The following is a 27,547-nucleotide window of genomic DNA, read 5'->3' as shown; positions in this document are numbered from 1 at the left end:
TATGATGCGTCTACAGTATACAATGCAAATAATTAAACTTACGTACTTGAGTTTCAAATGACATGGAGCACTGCTTATGGTACATGCATTATGTAAAAAAAAAGAACAGAATACACATTTTTATAAGCTGCATGTTTTAAATATTTAAAACAATTCCATGAAATTGGATGCAAGAAAGTAGGTCAAATGCTAAATACTTAAAGTGTTTTTAACAATTGATGCATGTGATTTTTACATCTAAAAATGTCAATAATATTATTTTGAAAGCCCTGTTTTAGAAGGGAATGTCTCAGGTGCTGTCTCATAAATTATTGAGTCCTATTCTAGTACCACCTGGAAAGGTAGCACTTATTCGTGGGACAATAGCAGTTCCAGCTTCTGCTGAGGATTCACGGAGGGCTCCATTTTAGTGTTGTAAGATGAGAACAATTTTGTTTTCTCCTCTAGAAAGTTATTTTCTTACCTTTTCCACCTGCCGGATGGAACTCTTTAGCCCATGCATAGTCAGGTGAGTAATAGAAATGGCTTTCACTGGGCAGTAGTTTTGTAGACAATGATTTTGATTAAACAAATAGAAAGCAAGGACTTGTTATTTTAAAATTAGGGCAATACTGCTACAAATGTGGTCCTGATAGCCTTTGTATCAGAATCATCTCTGATACCTGTTAAAAAAGCAAAAATATTCCTGTATGATAGTGTATATCAGCATGAGAGATCCCAGCCTGCTAGAGGCCTTATGTGGATTCATGTGGATTCTCATTAGCGTGTGTGTGCGTGTGTGTGCGTTTGCATGTGTGTGTGCACATGCGTGTGTGTGTGTGAGAGAGAAAGAGAGAGTCCCCAATCTCCCAGATAAGAATCTGAACATGGGCCCCAGTAATTTTTAGTTTTAAAACTATATCCCCAATAATTCTCCTGATATTCTAAGAATTGCCAGTTGGGGGGAAAAAAAAACTTGGAGATTTAGGAATTCTTGCACAGATCTTGTCTGGTCCAATATGTATTAGATAGAACTTGCTTTCCAGATAAATCAGAAATGGAAGACCAGGCCAACCTGTCAGGAAATACGGGAACAAAAAAAGCACAGCTCAACAGCAAGGAACAGATTTTATTCTGCAAAAAAACTTGGAAAGAGGCTACTGACTGGGAGAAAGTCCATGAGTGTTAGAAGTCCACTTCCTCAACAGACTGGGGGCTTTTTATAGGGGTTAGGATGAGTGGGAGAACAAAGCAGTTGTGTATTTTTCTGATTGGTGGGCTTGACACCGGGCCAGAGCAGGTAAATTTATGGGGCTGGGTTGGGGGCAGGGGAGGGTGAGGCGTTTTTCTTTACCTTTTCGCCACTTCCTGGAATCCTTTGTTCTCAGCTTCGTCCGGTCAGGCCTCACTGTCAGACCTCACAGTGCCCATACTACCTACTGCTCTTCTACAATCTACTTATTTATTTATTGATACTGGGGATTAAACCCTGAGACATTCTACCTCCGAACTACACCCCCAGCCTTTTTTTTTTAATTTTTGAAACAGGGTCTCACTAAGTAGCTGAGGCTGTTTGTGAACCTGTGATCCTCCTGTTTCAGCCTCCCTCAGTACTGGAATTGCAAGTGGGCACCACCACACCTGGCTGAGAATATTGTTAAAAATGTTTAAATTTGGGATTTCTTTAAAGAGCAAGGGCTATGGTATAGGTAACTTGTTCTAGCTAAAATAAATAAATAAATAAATAAATAAATAAACTCACTAATCCCATTTCTTCTGGAATACTTTTTAGGTAGAAGGTTTGTCAAAATCACCATCGAGCAGTGTTCATTGCTTTTAAGAAAACAGGCCTCCTGGAGAGTTGGAACACCCCAGAGCACGGACATTAGAATAATTCGTGACTCCTATTATGCACTGGGCCAGAATGCTGAAACTTAATCCCCAAGGTAACAGTACCAGGTGAGGCTTTTGGGAGGCCATGAAGTTGTAGCCTTTATGTATGAGATTAGTGTCGTTATAAAAGTGGCCCCAGAGGGTTGCCCTTTCCCTCACACCATGTGAGGACCCAGTGAGAATGTGCCCTCTTGGAGGAAGCAGGCCCTCGCCATACAGTGAACCTGCAGGCACCAAGAGCTTGGATGTCTCAGCCTCCAGATCTGTGAGCAGTACATTTCTGTCATCTGTTAGCTACCCAGTTTATGGTATTTTTATTGTCACAGCTCAACAGACAAAGACACTCTGTACTTAGAAGACTTAAACAACTTGAAATCCCAGATTCTTCTTAGGTAAAATGAGATTATGTCCAGAACTAGACTAATAATGAAAACTTAAATGCAAAACGTTGGGCACAAGGCACATTTTGAAGTAAACACTTAGAAGTGTTTACAGTAGTGACTTCACAAGAGTTTGGCCATACAGGGTAGGGAGGTCAGGCTTTCCAGATGATTTGGAAGACCATGTTAGGTATTACACAAGCCCAGGGATCTAGAGTAATTCTAAACTCTTTTTTGAGGGGGTGTAGAGAGGCAATGGAGATCAATTTACCAATAGTTCTCCATCAGAGCTAGATTTTTTATATCAGTTGAAATTATATAACACCCAAACCTAATGTCATATATTGGAATCCACTCTTTCACGGTTCATCTAGGACAAAAATGATATGAATTTCCAATTACAGACAGATGTTTATAAGCAAAGCTTCTCAGTTTCAATGAAAGTCGAAAGGCATTTATACACACACACACACACACACACACACACACACACACACACACACACCCTCAATCTTTGTTAACTGTATACATCTGTAGTATTGCATTCTCTATTTTAGGTTCTAATAGAAGTCTCTGCCTTTATGGTAGTCAACACCATGAAACATTTTCTTCCACTTTTTCTTCCCATATTGGTAAATACTGCCTGAGTAAAATTACTACCTATTTTCCCTAATAGGGAACTAGCAACTAGGGAACTAGCCTCAGACTAGTAATAAGGCTCTCTAGGAGCTGCTCAGTTTTACAAAACATTCATTCCCCCAAAAACCACCACCAAGTCAGATGGAGACAGTTACCAGGAGCAATCTTTTATATTATCCAGTTGCACATCACACTTCTGGAATAAATGACATATCCTAGCTTAGGATACATCACCAGGTTCAAGTCAGAGAGTATCCTCTGCCAGTCAATCAGAGTGCGGGTCACTGGAAGATCCCGTCGTATAATTTTCCTGAGGGCTTCATTCGATAGCTCCTGTAACTCTTCTAAGACAGCAACTTGAAATTTATTCTCTTGGTCTTCCACAAGTCTTGCAAAGTTGAGGGCCAGCTGAGCTTGATTGACTACTTCCAAGCTTTCTTTCAGGTCCTTGGAGATCTCAATATGAAGGTTCACGCATCTGAAGAAGTGGGCTTGCACAAAAATCCTTCCGGTGACTTGGGTGAGAAATGGATTCACTTGGAAAATCCACTTAGATTTCCAAAGGCCGTTCCAGCAATCTCCTGTTTCGTAGTTGTGATCCTCGATGCAGGCTATCAAGAACTCTTTACTTTTGACGGTTTTTCTCAGCACGTTGCAATTTCCCGTTGGGTAGTGATCGTTCACGTACAGTTTTAAGGCGCATAGCACAACGGTTCTCAGATACTCTGTCTCATTCCTAATAATGCCGTGGCTTTGGATGTCTCGCAACTGATTTTGAAGCAGGTCGAATTTGAAAGAGAGTTTGCTTTGATAGTCAAAAAACCGGAAGTTACCCATGACATTGTGGTGAGACAGGAGTACCGGGTTCCCATCGATGCAGAGTGGCACGGAATATTTTTGGCAGTGTTGGTGGCCTGCACACTCACCTTGATGGTGCATCAGCTTTTCATCACGGATCAGCAGACAGAGATCGTCAAAGGCATTCACAAATTCCCCTGGAGGAGCCTGTATTAGCAGTCTGCGAATCACTCTTTCTTTCTCTTTTCTACTCAGAACGCTAAGTGACATGTTTGGCTGCACCAGAAGCAACGCTTCTGAAATAAAAAGTGTTCAGAGGATGAGAGAACATTCCATGGGACACCTTTCCCATCAAGGTGTTAAACATTCAAGCTTAAGAGTATTATGCCCACCCATGAAAACTGGCAGGCTTGTAAGCTCTGAGACTCCTGGCGAGGTCATAAAGAAGGCCCTTTATGAAGTGCAGAATTTTTGATGATGTCACAATGGGTGTTCAGACTCAAAGAAAAAAAATGACAGTCACCCAACAGCTGCTGCCCAGCCAACTAGCTATCCCAATTTTGAAGATTTTAAGAACTTAGCCTCCTGAACAACCTTCTTCAACAGTCGTGTGTCTCTGTGTGCGTTATATGTCGTTGGGGGTCTAGAGAAGTAGCCCGGAGTTCCTAAAGAAGTGTTTGACAGCGTGGTATGCTTTCAGCATCAAGAAGGCTTTAGTTCTTGGGCCCTTAGAATAGCCACCCATCCCACTACCAGCAGATTGTGAAGAGAGGCCTGTGGGGTTTAAAGAAAATGGCGAAAGTAAAGGAGACCCAAGGGTGCTTGATGAGAAGGTGCTAGTCAGCAAGCAGGGAGCACTGAGTCTGTAAACATTATGGGTTTGGAAATGGCCAGGACATAAGAAACCAAACACTGGGGCCGTATTATTCAGGGATCATGTCTTGCTTGATATTTTTGGGACATCTAGGTGTGAGTCCGTTCCAAAGAACAAAGGCATCAAACCTCTGTGTGTTCTCTGCTTTCTCCCTAGAAAAGCAGCGACAGTGGCAACAGCCAATGAGTATTGAGAAGTTCCTTTTCCATCAAAAGGCAGCACTAATTCTGTTTGGGACCTGTGGCCACATCCATGAAGGAGAGACTTCCAAGGCGGGAGGAACGAGGACAGCACAGGTCATGAAAACATGGAAAACAAATATCCATTCAAAAGTTTTCTCTGGTCCCTTTCCCTCTTCTCCTTGGTTTAGCCTCATTAGTTGACTCTCATTTTTTTTTTTTTTTTGAAGTGTCCTGAATTTAAGTCTCTTCAGTTAAGTATGAAGTTTTGCCTTCTACATTTATCCTGAGCTCTTATGGATTTCTCTAGATTCTTGTAGGGTTTTTTTCTCTAAGGACATGAGTTTTGCTACATCTAGTCATAACCATTGAATTTAAGGGTTTCTTGTCCTGAGAAACTGAAATTGAGTGGAAGTTTCGTGATTTTATGCTTTACTGGAGTGTTTAATCTCAACCGTTGTTTTCAAGTTGACGTGCCCTAAGTGTTGTAGTTTATCTGTATATAAAGAGTACACTTGGTTATTTTAGTTTTATCTTTCATGCCAAAACTACTTTAACCCTTGTTGGTGGTACTTAAAGTGTTGGTTTAGGGGGGGCAATAAAATAGGCGGACATTTGACTGATGTACAAATAAGATCTGTCGTGGTTACCGTTTATCAAATGCTCAGTAGCAGAAACTGTGTTCAGTAACATAGTATGCCCTCGGTGCGTCTACCTTTTGTATAACTGAATGTGGATTTTCTACACCTTTCTGCAAGGGAGAGGTCAGATGAGAGGTGGGTACCGAAGTCTAGCTGCTTCCAAAGTCTACGCCTTCATGCAATACCCTATATATGTTTCAGTGTATTTCCCAACTACCAACTTTATTTCTCTAATTTTAATTTTTATTCTTTCCCTCTTATATAGAATAATCACTCTTGGTTTTGTTTTAAATATTTTCTTGTCATTTACTTTAAGCACAAGATAGATCATTCTTTAAAGTTAAAATGCAGTAAGTTGAATAGAGATAAAATATTTAAGAATTCTAAATTACTCAATGATGTTCTTTGAGAATTTCCTTAACTTTTTTTTTTCTTCCTACGTGGTTTTTGTCGAAGATTCAGGAAGATTTTAGAGGTGGAAAGATTAACCTAGAAAAAGCTTTTAGATTACTTGAAAAACTAGATATTCAATGCAATTATGTCCATGTGAAAAATATTTTTAAGGTGAGATGATATCTAACTCCTGTCTATCCCAACCTAGGAAGGATTTGATGATATATAAGTAAACATTAATACAACTTTAATACTTTCTGTAGAAATATACATGAAAATTAGCCTCACAAGAACAAAGAAAGAGAATTAATCATGCTAAATAAATTTCAATCAAGTTGGAGAGTATTTAAGTAGAATATAAAATTATTAATAAAAACTATGAATAATTTCAATAAAATTAAATTGAGTTAATACCAGGCTACTGGTTTAGAACAATTTCCAGAGTATACAGAAATGCTCACATCAGATCTATGTTGCGTATATAGTTAAGATTGGATGTATAAGTTATCAATCATATCCAAGATTAAAAGAAAATAAAACGGACAAACCTTTAACAAGAGTAAGGAAAAAAATGAGAGAAAATACAAGAAAAGCTATAAATGAAAGAGAAGACCTTATAACTGATCACAGAGAAATAAAAAAAATCACAGGGACTATTATGAGCAATGATATGCCAACAAGCTGGACAACTTAGAAGAAATAGAGAGGTTCTTAGAAATATCCAACTTATCAAGGCTGAATCAAGAACTATAAAGCTTGAATAGATCATTAACAAGACTGAATCAATAATAAAAAAAACCCCTCCCAACAATAACAACAACAACAAAAGCTCAAGGTAGAATGGTATCATGGGTGCATTCTTTTAAAGTTTAAGAACAGTTAATATCAATCCTCAGAGAACAGAAGAGGAAATACTTCCAATATCATTTCTATGAAGCTAGCAAAATGCTCCTACAAACGTTGAACACAGGCACCACCAGAAAACTACAATAAAAAGTCCAAGGAGGCCAATTCAATAGTCCCTTAAAAGGATCATATATTTTACCAAACTGAATCTGTCACTGGCATTAAAGATGGTTCAAGACATAGAAATCTATCCATGTGAGATACAACATTAACACAATGAAGGATAAAAATCACATGAGCGCCTCAAAGAAAAGAAAAAACTGAGAAAAGAAAAAGATCTGAGAAAGTGCAAACTTTCTTGAGAACTCTCAAGTTTCTTGAAAGCTCTCAAGAAATTAGGTATGGAAGAAAATTACCTCAATATAATAAATTCCTAATATGAAAAACCCACAGCTAACACACTCAGTGTGAAAAACTTAATTTTCCTGTCAGATCTGGAGCAAAGCAAGGATGTCCACTTCCACCACGTCTCTTCAACTTGGTAATGGAAGTCCTAGCCAGGCCAATTAGTTAAAGAAAGAATGAGCTGGGCGTGGTGGCACATGCTTGTAATCCCAATAGTTGGGAGGCTGAGACAGGAGGATCCAGGTTCGAAGCCACCCTCTGCTACTTATTGAGGCCCTCCACAACTTAATGAGACCCTGTTTCAAAATAAAGAATAAAAAGCAGGGCTGGAGGTGTAGTTCAGAGGTACAATGCCCCGGGATTCAATCCCTAGTAGAAAGAAAGAAAGAAAGAAAGAAAGAAAGAAAGAAAGGAAGAAAGAAAGAAAAGTATCCAAATCAGAAAGGCAGAAGTAAAATTGTCACTGCTCACAGATGACATGATCTTATATATAGAAAACCCTAAAGACCAAGCCAAAATATTATCAGAGATAGTAAGTTCAATAAATGGCAGGATATAAAATGAACTTGCAAAAACCGGTTCCATTTCTGCACTCTAACAGTGAACTATCCAAAAATCAAGAAAACAGTCCCATTTACATTAGCATAAAAAGAATAAAATATTTAGGAATAGAGTTGATCCAGGAGGTGAAAAACTTGTATTATAAAACTATAGGACATTGATGAAAGAAACTTAAAGGCACAAAGATAGCTGATGTTAATATGCCCACACTACTGAAGGAAATTATCTGTAGGTTTGATGCAATCTCTATTAAAATTCCAGTGGCAGATTTTATAGAAATAGAAAATAAATTCTAAAATTCATATTGGACCAGAAAGGACCTGGCTAGCCAAAATCTCTAGAAAGAACAGAGCTGGAGGCTTGACAATTCCTGATTACAAAGTATATTTTCAAAACCGCAATAATTAAATAGTGTGATACAGGCATAAAAACAGACATATGAACCACTGGAACAGAATAGAAAGCGCCAGAATGAACAACCACACAGGAAACTGGTCTTCGACAAAGGTGAGGCCAGTACACGATGGGGAAAGGTTAGGCTGTCGATACATGGTGTTGAAAGTTGGATATCCACATGCAAAAGAATGAAATTGGATGTTTATGTCACCCACAAAAAAATCACTTCGAAAATGCATGAGAGGCTTGTCAGGCCTGAAACTGCAAAGATCCTTGAAAACAGCATAGAGAGAAAACTTAACATTGATCTCGGCAATGATGTCTTGGATTTGACACAAGAAGCTCAAAATCGGGCAGCAAAAACTACATAATCAAATGAAACTACATCAGATATGGATTTTGCATGACAAAGAGAATAATGAAATTAAAAGCCACCCATAAGTTGGCAAACTGAACAGCTCGACAAAGGGTTGGTACCCAAAATACGTAAAGAAGTCCCACAACTCAATAGGAAAAACCAGATCTGTGCACGTATGCCTCTAACATCTTGTACTTCAATAAGATGTATGACTACTTGCACCAATAAAAAAAAAAAATCAAAGGCATTATATGGATGACATTTTTCCAGAGAAGGTATACAAATAACCAACAGGTGTATGAGAAGGTGCTTCCTATCAGGCATCATCAGGGAAGCACAAAAGAAACCACAGGGAATATCACCTTGTGCCATTAGAATGGTTATTATAAAAGAGAGATAGCAAGTGTTTGCAAGGATGTAGAGAAAAGGGCGCTTTCTGTGCTTTGGATGGGAGTGCACGATGCAGGGAACGGAAGGCAAGATGGAGGCTTCTCAAAAGTTTGAAAATAGAACTACCTTGAGATCCAGAAATTCTACTTTTGGGTATGTATGCACCAAGGGTTTAAGTGAAGGTCTCTGAGAGATGTCTGCACGCCATGTTCATGGTACTGTTATTCCCTGTAGCCAAGACATGGAAACAACCCATGTCCATTGTCAAAACAATTGACAAAGAAAACACGATATATACATACATATATATATATATATATATATATACACACACACACATACATACATACATACATATATATATAATATATATACATACACACACACACACACACACACACGTAGACAATGGGATATTATGAAGAATGTGCTGCCACTTACGTACCAGGGATAAGCCTGGAGGACAGTATATTAAGTTAAACAAGCCAGGCACAGGATGGCCACTACTTGGTACCACTTATGTGAGGAATCAGAAAAAGAGAATAGAATGGTGGTTATCAGGCCGAGGTACAAAACACAGGAAAGTATTAATCAAAGGGCACAGTTTCCGTTCTATGACATGGGTAAGTCCAACAGGACAATCTCTGTAGTAAATAGCACTGTATTGTGTCCTTAAAAATTTGGCAAGAGGGTAGATCTCATGTTGAATGTTCTTATTACACACAAAACATAGAGGGCAGAGGGAACCTTTTGAAAAGGATGGATATGTACGTGTAGATGATGATTTCATAGTTCTACCTTTATCTCCAAACTCATTCACCTGTGTACAGTAAATCGGTAAACGTTTTGCATCTCAGTTATGCCTCAAAATAGTTTTAAAAAATTAAGAAGAACAATAGAAAAATAGAAATATTTTATTACTTCATCCAGAGGAGAAAACCATGCCAAAGAGTGTCTTTGTTTTAACAAGAGACTCAAGGACAGAAGGAAAGCCTATTAAAAATGAGGTAAAACCATATGTTTTTAGTTGAGGTTTGTCCTACATAGATGGGAAATATTTTGGAGAATCAGGCAAGCCTGTTAGACTGGCCAACCTAGATAGTGAGGGATACAGAAATCCCAAAAATGGTCTCTTTTTGGAAAGTGAGTATCCAGATAGCACCGTCTCTGTCAAAGCTGTCATCGCTCACACACACTGGGAAGGGTCCGACATTTTGGCTGGATGTGAAAGGTCACGGCTGGCCTGGTGTGCTATCATGGATCACTGCATAAGCAGACTTGTGGGTCACAGAAAAAGACGGTGCAGTCGTTCCCCCAAGGAGCGACTGCCAGAGTACAGCACTTTGATGCTGTGTCCCCAAGCCCCAGTTGCCAAAGTGTGATTTAAAAGAGGACTAGGGATACATGTAGTGGTTTGTGTTATAGGAAAGGTGCTCAAGTGCAGGGTTCCCAGATCTTTCTCAAAAGGCGCTAAGCTAATCCAGTCTGACCTGTATTTCCCCGGGACTGTCCTTAACATTATGGTAGTGGACAGTAAACAAGTTTGTCTTTGTGTTTGGAGCCAGATACTATCTTTTCCTAAGCCATTTGCTATACAAATATCCCGAGAAAGCCAGCCCCATAGAAAGGTACTCAGTACCCCGCTCAGAAAACACTTAGAGGCTCAGGAGACCTACGGAAGCCGGTCTCAACAAGATTCAGCCATCACATTTATCACAAATAGGAGCTTGAAAACAGAGAACTGCTTCTCAGGAGACCACAGTCAAAGCCAAAAGTTTCAAAGTTGTTTCTCTGAACTTAAGTAGTGTGTGCTGCCAGAGGCTATTGGAATTTTAATCAATTCAAGTCTAATAGTACATTTGAAGAACATAAGCGTTGGTGAAGAGACCTTTTAAAACACAGGATCCTCCCCCCCACCCTGCCAGTGGTCTCTCCCAAAGGGAGAGGCAGTTATGCGCTTCCTGACTTAATAAAATTGAACACAGTATAGAGGTAGCAATATATTAAAGTCGGAATCAAATGTGAAATGATTTAACTGAGACTCCACGGTTATCAGGTTGCTTTTAATTATCTTCCAGATAGAGATCATCTGTTTGAAGTGAAATTGAGTAAAATACATGCCATATTTAAAAGCTTTATGTAAATGTTCAATAGCTTAGACAGTACAGCAGTGAGTCACTAATTGAAATTTATGATTACTTAGACATGGGTAGGCCTGCAGGTTTACTTTGTTAAGCAAAATCTTTTTGGAGTAGCCATGGCAACGGTGTTAATTATAAAAATCAGAGGGATAGAGTTTTCTTAGAATACATCTAAAACTTCCTTCAAGTGACCTTAAGTACTTTAGAAGCACAAACTACACATAGAAAGGATTGATTATGACAAGCCCTTCTTACCCATTAAAATAATTCTCAGCCTTCCTTGGTATCCTAGGGTAATTTACATATGTATTAAGTATTGGGTAAATAGAATATGAGTGGAAGGTATACTGGCCAACTGAAGTTTGTGGGTAGCTGAAGAACAATCACCTCGATCATTCAGTGTCTCAAAGTGTGGAAATACTAGGCTCTGACAGATCCCAGTCAATCATTCAGTACTTGGCGAGTCAGAAGTCTCAGAGTAAATTCCTCAATCTGTAGAATGGGACATTAATATTAGTTATCTCACAGGACTGTTCTGAATATCAAGATATTGTTTATAAATGTAGCTAATCCAGCCAAAGAATAGGCACCCCATAAGCGTGAGTTGAAGCTGCAACAGTTTTGATTGCTCAGAAAAAATGAAAAAATTGCATTACATTTATTGGTTTCCTAAGGAGCTAACAAAATCCTGACATAAATTTATTTTCTTACAAGGTGGCTTTTTTTTTTATAAATTTGAGTTAAGACCATATAACTTTATGATCCTGGAAAAATATTCTAAACTTCTTTCCACAGTATTAGAGTCATGTCTTGAGAAGCAATTCCTTAAGTTTTGAAAAATCCTTTTACTAAAAATATGTATTGTGCCGGGCATGGTGGCACACGCTCATAATCCCCGCGCTTGGAAGGCGGAAACAGGAGGATCACGCACATTCGAAGCCAGCCACACTGGCTTAGGAGACACCGTTTCCAAATAAAAAAATATAAAATAGGTCTGGGAGTGTAACCCAGAGGTAGGAGGGCTTCCAGGAACCCCAGTACCAAAATAAATAAATAAATAAATAAATAAATAAATAAATAAATAATATGTATTGCTATTATCTTACAACAATATTTAATTTATAATCTTTAAAACATTTGGTGGAAAATATTGTGTCTAATTTCAATGCACATACCTAATTTGAGATTACACCTTTGGTTTTCAGTTGAGTATGAAATAGTATCTCTTAATTTCAAGAATGCGTTACTATAGGACATGCCTATAGTAACTTACCTATTGTAAGAACATACCTATATTAAGCCTTCAAATTATTTAGGCAATTAACCATGATAACAAAAAATCTATAGTACATTTATGGGACAATGTTAGAAACTATTCCCCTCAAAAATTGAATAAAGTGCCAACTCTCTCAGGAGAAAGGAAATGCAGAAGTTACTGTTTTATAAGTCGGTCATATAAAATCTCAGGGAAAATTTGAGCTGGGCGTGGTGGCGCACGCTTGTCATCCCAGCATTTGGGAGGCTGAGACAGGAGGATCGCGGTTCATGGACAGCCTCAGCTATTTAGTGAGACCCTTTGCAACTCAGTGAGACCTGGTTTCAAAATAAAGAATAAATAATAGGGCTGTGGGTGTAGCTTGGAGGTAGAATGCCCCTGGGTTCTATCCCTAATCCCAGAAAAAAAAAAAAAAAAGTAGTAACGGAATCTGAGAAGAAAGTGATTCCTTTTAACTTAGACTTTTCTGGAACGTGGTTTGGCAGAGCTGGCATTCTATTTTTTTTTTTTTTTTTTTTTGGTACTGGGGATGGAACCCAGGGGCACTGTATCTCCAAGCTACACTCCCAGCCTTATGTTTTAGTCTTTTTTTAATTTTTGAAACAGGGTCTTACTGAGTTACAAAGGGTTTCACTGAATAGCTGAGGCTGTCCGCAAACCGTGGTCCTCCTGTCTCAGCCTCCCAGATGCTGGGATTGCAAGCGTGCGGCACCACGCCTGGCTTGGAGGTAGCATTCTTGATGGGCCCTAAAGAGTGGTACATAATCTGTGTGGGATTTACACGGGGAGATCTTGAAGAATGAGAGTCCCCGCACGTGATGGGAGTACGGGATGCATTGAGCAATAGCTGAGAAGACCAGACAATGGGAATCTTGACTGGTAGACCACAGAATGTGGATGTCTTTGTGCAGGCAATGAATAGCTATTGGAATATGTATATAATTGGTACTGGGTATTGAACCCAGGGGCATTCTACCCCCAAGCTATAGGGTCTCACTTGGTTCACTTGCTGAGCCTGGCTTGGATTCTTCACTCCTTCCATCTCAGCCTTCCAAGTGCTGATATTACCTGTATGCAGCACCATGGCCAGGTACTGGAAATTTTAGCTGCTATTTCTGTATCCTCGATCACGGCTCTGCTTACTGAGGTCTGTCTTCTCCATCCTGATTCCTTTTTATTGCTTTCCCTTTTGATATGCAGACCTTTTCATCTTCAGGGATCTCCTCAGTCTTCGATGATACAACCCTAAATATTTCATGTAACTTTTAATTTTGGATAAGTGGATAAATTTTTGACCCTCAGAATTCTTCTCTGATATTGACCAATTGTAGGAATGATTTGGATTCATGCAACTTTGTCTGGCTTCAATCCCTCTGATTCTTTTTATAGCATCAGATAGCAACCTTGATCCTTTAGAAAAACACAGCAAGTTAGTAGAAGACATTTCAGATGACCAAGCATATGCCCTGCTTGAACGTAGCAAGACTTGTGCCACTCAGTAATTAACAATAATCTATATTATATTTGAGGCCAGTCTTAATTTACAGAATCTTATGTAACTAGATAATTTTCAGAAATTATAGACTCGTTGATTTTTATTGACTTAATAATTTATAAAAAATTAAGAGTGAGATGGGTTAAAATAAAACTTCTAAGTATAACACATACAGTAAAGAAAATCAAAAGTCAGAATTTAAAAACAGTTGAGCCACATTGGTTATCCACATAATTAACATTATGCATTACTTTATATAATTTTAAAGTTAATATTGTGGTTTAAAAACTTTTTCCAAACACTAGGCCGGATGATGTGAAGAAAACAGGTATAGATAACACATAACACAGACATAGAACTACCATTTGTTGTAGATTTCCAATTCTCACATGGACAGAGAAGCCTCTCTGTTGACCATTTCTACTTGTCATGATGACAAAGGTCATCCTATCTATCCCCCTTATTTTTTAGATAAAAATATAAGGCTCAGAAAATATATGTGTCCAAAAATCCCACACCCTTTGAAATTTGAAACATCATGTGTCCCGACCTCCAGATTCTGTCAGCTTTCACAACATGAGCTCCTTTGAACAGTGCTCTTTGTATTCGAGGTGTTTAAAATGTAATGGTAAAGTTAGGTAACTGATCTTTAAAAGCTTCTTTTTCAAATCGAGCCTTCTCAGTTGAACTTCCTACTCCTTGGGTTTATTATTTTTATTTCTTGGTGATTCCATAATTCTACTACTGTAGATACCCTCTCTACCACCCTAGTACTGCTGGTTTCTCTCCTTCGAAGGTCTACAGTTGTGCCGTGTTGAGTCCATCTGATGCTCCCTTCTAATTTCTCTGGCACCTGTTCTTTAGTGTCTGTTCACCACCTTCCACTTGAGTTGCATCTTTTCTCCTGTCTTACCTGCAGATTCCCATCTCTTTAGGTTGCACAACCAATCATATCAGACTTCTTTTGCTAGTTTTTATTTTACTACTGAGAACTTCATAGTGGTTAAGTTACTCTTCGTCTGTTTTGTTACTGGGGATGGAACCCAGACGTGAAGATCGAATCCAGGGGCATTCTATCTCTGAGCTACACCCCTTAAAATTTTTTGTTTTTAATTTTTTTTTTGTGGATCTGAGGATGGAACCCAGGAGTATTCGACCTCCAAGCTACACCCCTTGCCCTATTTTTTATTCTTTATTTTGAAACCGGGTCTCACCGAGCTGCAGAGGGCCTCACTAAGTAGCCGAGGCTGTCTGCGAACCGCGATCCTCCAGTCTCAGCCTCCCGAATGCTGGGATTACAAGCGTGCCCACCACGCCCGGCTTCTTTTTAAATTTTGAAACAGAGTCTTGCTAAATTACTGAAAGTCTCACTAAGTTGCTGAGGCTGGCCTCGAACCTGAGATCAGCCTTCAAGTGCTGGCATTACAGGCATATGCTACTGTGTCTGGCAGTTCTATTACTCTTAATAATGGAACCTCACCTATGTTTCTACTTTTTGTCTCATAAAGTTTAAATATGCAATTTGCATATCAGCCAGGTGAACTTAGACTTTTTTCGTGGAACCTGTCTGGTTTTTCTCTGCCTCAAACTGTAGAATGACGAGTCTCACGTCACTGTCTCCAGGTATCCTGCAAGGACTCTGGCTTCTACTATTTATAGTACCCATGAATGTTTCTGATTCACTGACATTTTTGGTTCAGACTGAATGCTGGTGGCATAGGAGTACATACTACTTGGCATGGTTTTAAGAAGGTACTAAAATCTAAAAAAAAAAAAAGATGTAATCAAAACACATTAAAATCCTCTCCTCCTCTGTCCCTCTGTACTCTCACATGACTACTGGGTTTTAAGATGCAAGGACCCACTAACCTTTTCCCAACTTTGGCACCATGCTGTGGTTTTATCCATTTCATCTTGAATAAGCATCTGATGTAAGTCTCATCTTTTTAAAAGTATATTTCTTAAAGTACAGTATGCTGTCTATGTTTTACCTGATTATCATTTATTTTGTGTATTTTTTGATACTCACACTGTGAGCCCACCAGTCATTTTTTTTAGTAGGATAATGACAAACAGAAACAAGGAAAAATAACCATAGAAGAATTTAGATCAATTTATCGGATTATTGCATACAGAGAAGAAGTTATTGAGATTTTCAACACATATGCTGAAAACCGGAAAATTCTTTATGAAAATAATCTGATCCACTTTCTAACACAAGAACAATATACAATCGAGATGACCGAGTCTCTTGCTTCTGAGATCATACAGAAATATGAGCCTATTGATGAGGGTATGTTTGCATTTCAAAGTTTTACCAGTATGTTTTATATGTACTTTTATGAATTAAGTTTCTAGGGTGCTGTAATATTTTTCTTTTACCTGGGTGCTTTTTATCCAGATGAGTATCGTGAAGACATTCATTGATCCATGATAGATGTATTTGTATGTATTTTTAAAATATAAAAAGGAAACAATAAAATAATATATTCCCAAAGGTAGATATGGAGGAGCTAAAGGTATTTACTAGAAAAAAATATTTGTTCCTAAAGAAAAATTAAAAGTGCCATTGATATTACTTCTGAAAAAATATTTTGTTTTTATAATTTTACTGTTGCATTATGGTCTTACAGTCTTATAACAGTAAGTAGTGATAGTGACATACATGCACACATTTCGAATGATGCTCTACTACTGAGTAAGTTTACAAGTGAGATGTAATTTCTATATTGCTAATAGTATTTCTCCATCCTTTTTGACTTATTTTCCAGTTAAGAAGAAACAGCAGATGTCAATAGAAGGTTTCACACGGTACATCAGTTCTTGCGATTGTCTGCTATTTAAACAGGAGTATACTAAGGTTTATCAAGATATGAGTCATCCATTACAAGATTATTTTATCTCAAGTTCACATAATACATATTTGATATCCGATCAATTAGTGGGACCCAGCGACCTCTGGGGATACGTAAGGTATTTACTTTGATTTTTAAGTTACATTTAAAATACCTGGAAGCCTCTGGTGGCAGCTCCCTCCATAGGCAAGAATCCAGAGTCAGAATCACACTACGTGGGTTATTCAAAATTGTAGGCAATAGGAGTTGTATTCGTATATGTGTCTGGGAGCCAACCTTTGCCTGAAGGGGCAGAATAATTTATTAGAATATATTAGGATCATATTCTTCCCTCGTCATCCTCTATGCTGGGTTTTGGTGCCTCTGAAGTTTCCTGAACAATATGGCTACTTCCAGGAAAACATGACTTATCGTACTCTAGAGTATGACAGTCCTAGATTTTTAACAAATCTGTGTCAACGTACTAGGTTTTAACGGATATGGTTAACCTTAATTCCCAGATAGCAGGATATAAAGCTGTAAGAAAAGTCAATACAGTAGATCCTGTATTTCATGATCTTCATAATTTTAGATCATGCCTTTCATTGATAATGATTTTTATAGTTTTTATAGATATCAAGTAGCCAACACAGATTAAAAGTAACCTGCACTGCATTCCAATTTTCTGTCCTACGATATATTACCACTGGCCCTCAGTTTAGTCAATCAGCAGAAATAGATGGTGAATAAAAATTTTAAAGCTTCTTTATTGCCCTATGCACGAATCTGTGAGGAATAGATAAAAAGCAGGTAAATAAATACCTTCAGGGGCTGAGGAGTCATACGGAAGACACGCGCGGGAGCAACCTGATGGAAAGTGATGGGGAATGAGAGTGGTCCATGCTTTGGGGGAGGGCTTCTTAGCCAATCTGTGCAGTGGAAGGAGGGAACTAGGAGAGGACCTGGTAGGGGACATGGCAGACAGAAGCAATGGTAAGCACTGGGCACATTCCGAGGAGAGGAAGGCAGCGAATGTGGCTGAACACACGTGCATGGTGAATGGGGGCGATGTGTGTGAACAGGAGCATGGGGCAAGTTCTGAGACTCTCACTTGCTTTGAAAAGGATAGTGGATTTAATTCCAGTTGCAATGGAAGCCACTGGAGGGGATTTTCCTTAAGACAGTGTCCCTCTTTGACACCATGGAGGAGAGACAGATGTGGCAAGAGCAGAGGAGAAGGACGATCCAGGAGATCTGCAGCAGGTGGGGATGGTGAAGGCAGATGGTGGATCCAAGAGGCAGGAGCTGAGATGAGGATGTGTGGCTGAGTTTGAGATGTCTGAGGAGGTAGAACCAATGAGCCTTGCTAAATGACTGGAAAAAGGATTTGAGGGAAAGAGGAGAATCAAGGGTTTTGGCACAGTGACCAAGCACATGAGGATGCTGCTGACTCCACTGGCAAAGCTTGAGAAAGAAGCCCCCTGAAGGGCATGACGCCAAAGCAAGAGCTCCGTGGCTCCCGGGTTACGTTTGAGATTCTGATCAGTTATGAAAGGACGGGGTCCGAGAGTCAAGTGGGTGTCTGTGTCGAACCCAGGAGAAATATTCAGACTGTAAAAGCATACATCATCAGCATACAGACACTGTTTAAATCCATGTGATTGGGTACCATTACTTTAAGAAAAAGACAGTAGATAGAAAAGATATGATATCTTATACTACCGTGATGACATCCAATGGGCAAAAAATTGTTGCTTCTCCAATTTAAAAATCAAACTAACCTGGCATGTTGGCACACGCTTGTAATCCCCGAGCTTGGGAGGCAGAGGCAGGAGGATCACGCAGGTTCAAAGCCAGCCACGCTGGCTTAAGAGACCCTGTTTCCAAATAAAAAGTATAAAATAGGTCTGGGAGTGTAGCCCGGAGGTAGAAGGGTTTCCAGGAACCCCAGTACCACAAAATATCTAAGTACATAAATCCACAAAATTAACAAATGTATCCTTTTATAATTCTATAATGATAATCCAAATTATAGCTATAATTTTATTTATATTTTTATTCATCTTTTATTATTCTGATTTCTTTCCTTTTTGGTACTGAGGATTGAATGTAGAGGTATTCTACCTCTGAGCTCCAACCCCAGCCCTATTTTACTTTTTACTTTGAAACAGGGTCTCACTAAGTTGTTGAGGCTGCTGTCTTTGAGCCTTTGATCCTCCTGTCTCAGCCTCCCAAGTACTAGAATTACAAGCACACACCATTGTGCCCAGCTTATTCTGATTTTTTTTAAGACAGAAATATATAAAATTTATAACAGATCTATTTAGAACTACAGAAAATTACTTCTGAATTCCAAGAAAGTTTTCTACTCAACTGCAAATCTAAATTTACATTTAATTCTGTATCTTTGCCCGCCTTCAAACTTTCTTTCAAAAGTGGGCAAGGGAACCATCTTTCAGAAATGACCTTTCAAACCATCTCTGTCAGAAGTGATGTAATGTAATGTTTCAACATCAAAGTTAAAGGTTCTGGTATTCACAATTTCCCCTCTCCCTAATTTGTTAATAACACGAGAAAAATAACTTCTTTATGTCTCTACTTCATTTTTAAGAGAAGAAAACTAATATTACCTGCCAGTTAGCATTAAATATTATCATCCACCAGAAGCCCCTCAAGCTTAAACTGCAAATAAAAAAGTTACAAAATATTAAAAAATTACCAATAATAAAAAATATGCTTTATGCAGGGCGTGGTGGTGCATGCTTGTAATCCCCACACTTGGGAGGCGGAGACAGGAGGATCGCGCTGGTTCGAAGCCAGCCGCACTGGCTTAAGAGACCCCGTTTCAAAAAAAAAAATTATATATATATATATTAGCTCTGGGAGTGTAGCCTGGAGGTAGAAGGGCTTTCAGGAACCCCAGTACCACCAAAAAAAAAAAAAAGCTTTATATCTTGTTATTTTGTAGGGAATATTTGAAGGGGTTTTAAAAATTCTTTTTATTGGTGCATTATAATCATACATATTTTTTTAAATCTATAGGATACTTTTATTTTTGTGCTTTTATTAGTGCATTATAGTCTCGCATCACAATGTAAATCATGTTGATAATGACATGCATGCATACTTTTGGACTCCCCTTCCTATTCCCTTCCTCCCCATCCCGGGTACCTAGATTGACAGAGGGAAAACTTCAGGGGAGCCAGAGAGGGGATATAAGGGTAGGGGTGGAGGAGGACTTAGGTTCATTAGTAGAAGTGCTACCATAGACTGTGCGTAATTGTATATCTTAATGGAGTACAAGATGGTAGAGGCATATATGCACAAATCTCTCATTTAGCTCTTTCCCAGTCCCTAGCCCATTCCTTCCCCTCTCCCTCCTCATGTTTGAGGAAGATTTAGTGATAAATAGATAAAGTTAAAAGTAGAAATTTTGTACCACAAAGTCCTGTACAAATTGTAGAATGCAGGCAGAAATTCACCTATGAGCTCTCTAGTAGCTAAAACCAAGAAAGAAACATGATTAGTAATAAGATTTATGATTAATGTTAAAAAAGGTTGCTCAGAAAAAGTAGAATATTTTGCTCCTGAATGAGAAATTATCCCTTTTCATTCCCCAAGTAGGTATTCAAGAGTAAAATAGGGGTAGTGAGTGAACTCAACCCAGTAGACAAAATATGACCTTCCCTTGCACCTCTGAATTTTAGTGGTTGTCATGATATATTGCAGTTCACTTAGGACATCTTTTCTGGGGACAAATTACATATTAGTTAGTCAGAATATGAAACTTTGTAAAGATTGGCTTGATCTATGGTTACAATTCAAAACAATTTAGAGACAAGAATCAGCATTATTTATGAGAAGTTTTCTTCTAAAAACATTTGTGTGTGTGTGTGTGTGTGTGTGTGTGTGTGTGTGTGTGTGTGTGAAGATTGCTTCTAGTGACCAAACTCAGGGGTAATCTACCACTGAGCTACACCCCTAACTCTTGTAATTTTTTACTTCGAGACAGAGTCTTGATAAGTGGTCGAGGCTGAACTCCAACCTGTGATCCTCCTACCTCAGCCTCCCAAATACTTGGGATTACATACGGGGTTGCCATCATTTCTTGCCCTCAGATTTTCAATTGTTCCCCTGCCTGCTGGCAGAAAGTTCAAGATTATTCTCTGGCAGCATCACCGCAGATCTGATACTCTACAGTGGCCCAAAGGGCAAGACATTTGCTTTTCCAGTCGGCAAAGAACAAATCCTGCCACAGATATTAAGAAACTTTACAAATAAATATTGCTGTTGCTTCTTTGACAATCAAAAATCTAAATACTATGTAAGTAAATAAATCCACAAGCCTAGAAACGTGTGCATTTGGAATTCTGCGCAAAGAACCCAGTTGAGGACTCATGTCCCCAGTAGGAGGCCACCATCTTTGCCTGTGGAAACAGGAAGGGGTCCGATGGTTCTGTGTAGTCGTGTTCTGGGTCCTTTTCTTCAGCCAGACAAGTGGATGACACAGCTCCAAACTTCAACCTCTCAGCGCTTTGCCACATGTCTGAAAACAGCACTGTGCACTTAACAAGTAAAAAAAAACAACAAATTACTACTCATTTAATTTTATATTTTTTCTGGATGAAAGCTACAGGATGAATGAGATTCGCCAATTCCCCCTTTTCCCTAATGTACTAAGTCCTCAGGTTATGTCTTTCAGATCTATTATTCCAAAGAAACAGAAGATTTCTTTTCATTCCCTGAATTTAGCACACTGTCTTAGTGTCACAATCGCTTCAGCTTTTCTCAGCTACACTCCTACCTAGTGACTGCTTGAATTCTCTCCCGAGAAAGGTATTAAATAAGATTCCCAAGGAAGTACTCGATCTGAAAGGAACATTTTCTCGTGTGGTTGGTTGATTCTCTGCGCTTCTGTTTGGGGAAACTACTGATGTAGAAGCACTTGGTGCTGGGCTCACATTCCCATCTCCCTTCAGGCTTTCGGGACTTGGCGCGGTGTTCTCAGACTCCCCACGTTTTGAGTGCGATGATGCTCTTCTGTAAGGTCTACCCTGCACACTGTGGGATGGGTAGCAGCATTCCTGGCCTTCACCTGTGAGCTGCCCAGTTCAAGGACCCCTGCCATCTGCAGTCCACAGACTTTGCCAGACCTCTCTCAGGAGGCAATTTGTCCCCACTGAAAACCAGTATCCTAGAGACAGTGGATTAATTCAATATACCTGTTGGAAAATAAACGTTAATCTGGTTTTCTGTAGGGAAATAGCACTGTAGAAGGCCAGAGAATCCTCTTTAATGTCTTCCCTGACAGACGAACATTACTTCTTAAGAATCTGGTGTTTCAAATCAGCCCTCATTTAATTCAGTTTTGACTTTTTCAAGACTATATTTCAAAAGATCAATTTCTTCTGCTTTCTGTATCTATCTATCTATCTATCTATCTATCTACCTACCTATTTGTTTTTGCAGTACTGAGCATTGAACTCAGGACTTGCACATGCTAAGCAAGTGTTCTATCATTGAGCGACATCTCCAGTCCTTCGATTTTTTATTATACTCTGTGTAGTTTCTATTCTTTTTTTTTTTTTTTTGTGGTACTGGGATTTCCTGGAAATCCTTCTACCTCCAGGCTACACTCCCAGAGCTTTTTTTTTTTTTTTAATATTTGGAAACAGGGTATCCTAAGCCAGCAAGGCTGGCTTCAAACCTGCGCGATCCTCCTGTCTCGCCTCCCAAGCGCGGGGATTACAAGCGTGCGCCACCAGCCCGGCGCTGGTGTGTTATTAATGTGATTGGCACATACCATGTCAGGCCATGCTCACGAAACACAAAAAGAAAGATGTGTTCAGTTGAATGCAGCTATGCATGTGTCTTCAAAATTAAAATTAGAATACATTATTTTATATATATTATTGCTATATATATCTTCAGGAATGTATATATATATATATTCTTACTAATGTATGTATATGGCTCTATATACATTTGCAGGAATCAATGAAACCATTTAAAAATAAGTCAATACATCTTGGTGAGTCCTGACAACCTATTTTTTTGTGGTGGTGTAGAAAGACCTTCCCTGGACTGACAATGAAAGGGCTTATGGCATCTTTTTTTTTTTTTTTTCCTTTCAGTACTAGGGATTGAATCCAGGGACATTCTGCCTCTGAACTACATCCCCAGCCCTTTTATAAATTTTATTTATTTATTTATTTATTTATTTATTTATTTATTTATTTATTTATTTATTTTTGTGGTATTGGGGATGGAACGCTTCTACCTCCGGGCTATACTCCCATACCTATTTTATATTTTGTTTGGAAACAGGGTCTCTTAAGCCAGTGCGGCTGGCTTCGAACCTGCGCGATCCTCCTGTCTCCGCCTCCCAAGCGCGGGGATTACAAGCGTGCGCCACCATACCGGGCTATTCTTTATTTTTGAAACAGGGCCTCATTAAGTAGCTGCGGCTGCCTGCGAACCATGATTCTCCTGTCTCAGCCTCCCAAATGCTGGGATTTCAAGCGCGCGCCACCACGCCTGGCAAGATATCTTGACTTGTGTATATTCATTCTAATTAAGTCAGTGAAAAATCTGAAGTAATGAAAAATCAAAGTCAGTGAAAACAATAAGCTCTGATCGACACTGTGTAAATAAAAGGATGCGTGTTCATAGAGCTTCTTGTCAGTCTTTTCTTACAGTAAGAATATTGAAAACTCACTTAAACCAGCGATCACAACCAACTTAGAAACCCAAGATGGAATTTATGTCTAAATCAAGAAACTGAAATTTGTTTGATAGGCGGAGAAGTCCAATTCAACTCCAGACAGCAGCAGGAATGAAAATCTATTTTTCCTCAGTTCAGAGAGAGCTGTGAACTTGGTCTGAGGCTGTAGTTTCAAATATTTCTCCCAGGGAAAGCAGAAGTCAGATACTGTAGAGTATGCTCATGTAGATTAGCAGGTGCTCAAGTTTCCTTGGCGTATATTTACATTTTCTGTAGCTCTTATTTGGCTTGGAGCTGGCCTTATAAAAAATGGTTCAAAGACAAAGACTGTTGCCTGAGTTCTCAAGCCCTCTACTCACAGTCTCTCTAGCCAACATTTTTTCTAGAAAGCAAGTATTGTCATGATTCTTTCTCTCTTTTTAAAATTCCTTTGCTACTGTGTACTGATTTCCTGAATCTTGACATTGGGCAGATGATCAGACAAAATTCTACTGATTTCTTCCATTTAAAAAAATTTTTTTTGTGGTACTGAGGATTGAACCCAGGGATGTGTTACTTCTGAGCTACACCCCCAGCCCTATTTTATTTTTTATTTTAAAATAGTTTTGCTGAGTTGCTGAGGGTGTTGCTAAGTTACTAAGGCTGGCATTGAACTTGCAATTCTCCCATCTCAACATCCACAGGTACTAGGATAACAGGTGTGTGCGCCACCACACCTGGCCTAATTTGTTATTCTGAGATGACTTTTAAACATTATCTCAGTTTAATGATAATTTAGCGGTACATGTCTCCATAAGCAAAACTGTTTGGAATGAAAGTAGAGATATTTTATACCTACGGATACAGGGGCAGACATCTTTTTTCTTATGGTAGTTTTCAGCCTGCAATAAAGAGAAGTAAAGAAAAGACAGTTGAATGAGACAGGAGAAGTTTCCATGTTGGATTAGACAAGTAGTTATTTCTTTTTTTAATTTTTTTTTTTTTTTGCGGTAATGAGGATGGAACCCAGGGGCATTCTACCTCCAAGCCACGCCTCCAGCCCTAATTTTTATTCTTTATTTTGAAACAGGGTCTCACTGAGTTGCAGAGGGTCTCAGTAAGTAGCTGACGCTGTCTACAAACCATGATCCTCCTGTCTTACCCTCCCAAATTCTGGGATTACAAATATGCACCACCACGCCCGGCAGATCTTTCTTCTTTTAGGTTGAAAATTTCTAGAGACTCAAAATTTATCCTTACTCTGAATTAATTTATGAATGTAGAGTGAAATCATGATATTTGGAATATTTGGACACTTTAGTATGTATCACTAGTGGTCCAGGAGTAACACTGTATTTTGCTTGCATTTTGTTAGTGCTCTTGTGAAAGGGTGCCGGTGTCTGGAAATCGACTGCTGGGATGGATCCCAAAACGAACCTGTTGTATACCACGGCTACACACTCACCAGCAAGCTCCTGTTTAAAACCGTCATCCACGCTATCCACAAATACGCATTCATGGTAGGTGCATACTTCTGCTAAGCTGTAGCTACCTGAACACAGTCAATCACACTTTACTTACTTGATAATCCCATAAGGCTTGGTCTTGGTTTAGATCAGTCATATTTTAAGTTGTGGGTTATGATCACTTACTAGGAGTAAAATTCATGTACAGTTAAAGGTAGATTATCAAAGTTAAGCTCAGGCAGTAAGGTGCATGTTGTTTTATAGAACCTTTTGTTTAATCCAGTGTGTGTATGTATTATGTCAACAATATATTTGCATATGTTTTACAACATGTGTGTACATTTGTGTAAAATATGTTTCTCCCGAGCCAGGCATGGAGGGGCATGCTTGTAATCACAGTGCTTGGGCAGCTGAGAAAGGAGGATAGAAGGTTCACAGCCAGCCTTGGCAACTTAGTGAGGCCCTCCACAACTTAGTGAGACCCTGTTTCAAAATAAAAAAATAAAAAATAGCCCTGAGGGTATAGCTCAGAGGTAGAATGCCCCTAAGTTCAATCCTCAGTGCCATAAAAATGTGTGTGTGTATATATATATATATATATATATATATATATATATATATATATATATTTCATTCTATGGGTTAGAGCCAGAAAACATTTAAAAAATGCTCATCTAGATAATAGTAAATATTTTATCAATATTTAAGTACTTTATTTTTAAGACAAAAATAAATGCATTAGCGATGCATTGTTATCAATTGTTGACATTATTTAAGACTGTGGTGGCAATAGGAAAGCGTGCTCAGAAGTTGACTTTAGATTTTAAATTTATCATTAAATTTATTAAAGTTATAGGGTCAAAGATGTAATTTTTCACAAGACTAAATTCAGTTTGCAAATCTCACTCTATAAATTGAGCAGATTTTAGTAGTCCCTCAGTTTTAAGGAGTTTTGAATAATATTTGGCCCATTTACAAATTTGCCCGCTTATCCACTTTCAGACATTTTAAGTAATTATGTAAACTTAATAGACAATATCTTTCTTAAAAATTTCAGTTGAAGCAACTTAACAAAAATCTCCCTCAGTATTTCCTATATAGCTAATAGACTTACAAATTTAGTAAATTAAAAATTCTCCCAACTCTCAATAAATCACCACATAATCTGTAAATGTAAACAAAATCAAATCACAAATGTATATGAATTTCTCCATTGTGTATTTAAACAGAGCATACTATAAGTATTCTTGAGTTTTAAATATCCCACTCAGACAGTCTGTCTTAATATAAAAGCACTGATGCTCTTAATTACCCAATATCTAATGATTCTAAGTTCATCTCTACTCCAACCTCTCCCTTGAACTGAACACCAATATTCACCACCACCTCTAGGATGTTCCCTCCTGGAAACTGGACGGGCCTCACTGACTGCACACATGTAAAAATATGCCCTGGTGTTCCTTTCTCTCTCGTGACCTTCCTCATTCCTGTCGATGGCACTGTTCATTGGCTCAAGCCAAAGTTGTTGCTGTCAACTTTTACTCCCTGGCCGCTCTCTCCTCTCAGACCCTCAGCTCTCAGCGAGTCACCTTGACTCTCCTCTTCAGATGCATTCCCAGCTCTACTTCTCTCATTCTTGCTGCCAATGTGCTGGTCACTTGTCTCTGCCTCTCGTGTGGACGGCCACGGTGGCCTCTGTCACCGCTCCTCTTACCCCCTGAAGTCTCATCTCAACAGAGAAGTCAAGGGGACTCTGCAGCAAGACATATCACAGTGCGCCTCTTCTTGGAACCTTCAAATTAAAAGCTAAATCACAAGGCTCCTAGACGGTTAGTTTTCCATGACTTCTCTGAACTCTTGCTACGCTACTTCTTACAGCTCAAACCCTTTGCACGTACGTTTCCCATTTTATGACATTCTCTTCCCGAATATCTGCATGGCTATGTCCCTTCCTTAATTCAGGGTGGGTAACTGAAGAAATAAAATGGAGATAGTCTTAAGATTCAAAAGTCTTGCAAGAACAACAACAACAACAACAACAAAAACCTTTAGCTTCTAAGACTCTAAAGAGCAAGAGGTGAGTAGACAAGAAATAGCAATAAAATACAGCTAGATTAGAAAAGAAAAAGTAAAATTATTTCTATTTGCAGATGACATAATACTATGTGTAAAAAAAATACAAAGATTTGCAAAACAAATAACAGCAACAAAAAAATAAGCTAATACTTGGATTCAATGAATTTATAGGACACGAAACCCCCACACAAAAGTCAGTTGCATGTTTATACAGATATATGGTATTGCTGAAAAAAGTTAAAAATTCCATTCATGATACATAAATACTAGGCAAAAGTTTAACCCAAGGTGTGAAATATTTGATTATTAAAAACCACAAAACATGAATGAAAGAAATTGAAAACACAAAATTAAAGATTCTCTTTACTATTCATCTTTTACTGTCTCTTTTTTTTTTTACTTTTTCTTACTTCTTTAATTTTTCTTCTATTATATTCATTTTTGTTTTGGGGACATTTTTGCCCGTTGATGTTCTGTTTGGGTTTGCTTTTCACTTTCCAGTTTGTTTTTTCCTCCATGTTGCTGTGGGCATGTTTGGGTTCATCTGCTGTCTTCATCTGTCCGGCTTCTACCTTTTCATTTTCTCTTTTCCTCTTCTCTCAAGCGTCTGTTTTGTTACTGATGTCACGAAAGCCAGTTTGTTTTCACCCTTTTCCCCCCTGTTTTGGACTGTTACTGTTTTCCCATCTCCTCCCTCCCTTCCGTTATACAAAATTAATAGTGTCCACTTGGAAATAAATGTCCAAACTTAGCTTTGAACTACACAGGCGGGACTTGGGGAAGGATTATGCTGTACTGCCAGCTGCCTCAAGCAGTGGATGGGC

At 38.7% G+C, this 27,547-nt stretch overlaps 2 protein-coding genes across 2 annotated transcripts in view; one reads left to right on the top strand and one right to left on the bottom strand.

The window, feature by feature from the left end:
• Positions 1-3,059: 3,059 nt before the first annotated feature.
• Positions 3,060-3,959, bottom strand: CAPZA3 (capping actin protein of muscle Z-line subunit alpha 3; the record flags this gene model as incomplete). Its single annotated transcript, XM_080706322.1, has 1 exon — positions 3,060-3,959. One exon carries the CDS (start codon positions 3,957-3,959, stop codon positions 3,060-3,062), a length of 900 nt encoding a protein of 299 aa, XP_080562448.1.
• A 1,769-nt stretch (positions 3,960-5,728) lies between these two features.
• The window catches only part of PLCZ1 (phospholipase C zeta 1), a gene marked incomplete at both ends in the record, with an annotated part of 38,237 nt that continues 16,418 nt past the window's right edge, over positions 5,729-27,547 (top strand). Inside the window, 5 exons of the mRNA XM_080705041.1 lie at positions 5,729-5,733; positions 5,794-5,947; positions 15,706-15,937; positions 16,416-16,617; positions 24,557-24,701. Coding sequence (XP_080561167.1) covers positions 5,729-5,733; positions 5,794-5,947; positions 15,706-15,937; positions 16,416-16,617; positions 24,557-24,701 — 738 coding nt within the window. The remainder of the gene's footprint in view (positions 5,734-5,793; positions 5,948-15,705; positions 15,938-16,415; positions 16,618-24,556; positions 24,702-27,547) is intronic.

The sequence above is a fragment of the Muscardinus avellanarius genome (assembly GCF_963383645.1).
Source record: "Muscardinus avellanarius genome assembly, chromosome: 11".
NCBI lineage: Eukaryota > Metazoa > Chordata > Mammalia > Rodentia > Gliridae > Muscardinus > Muscardinus avellanarius.
Note: the sequence above shows the minus strand (reverse complement) of the source record. Positions and strands in the feature narration are given on the sequence as shown.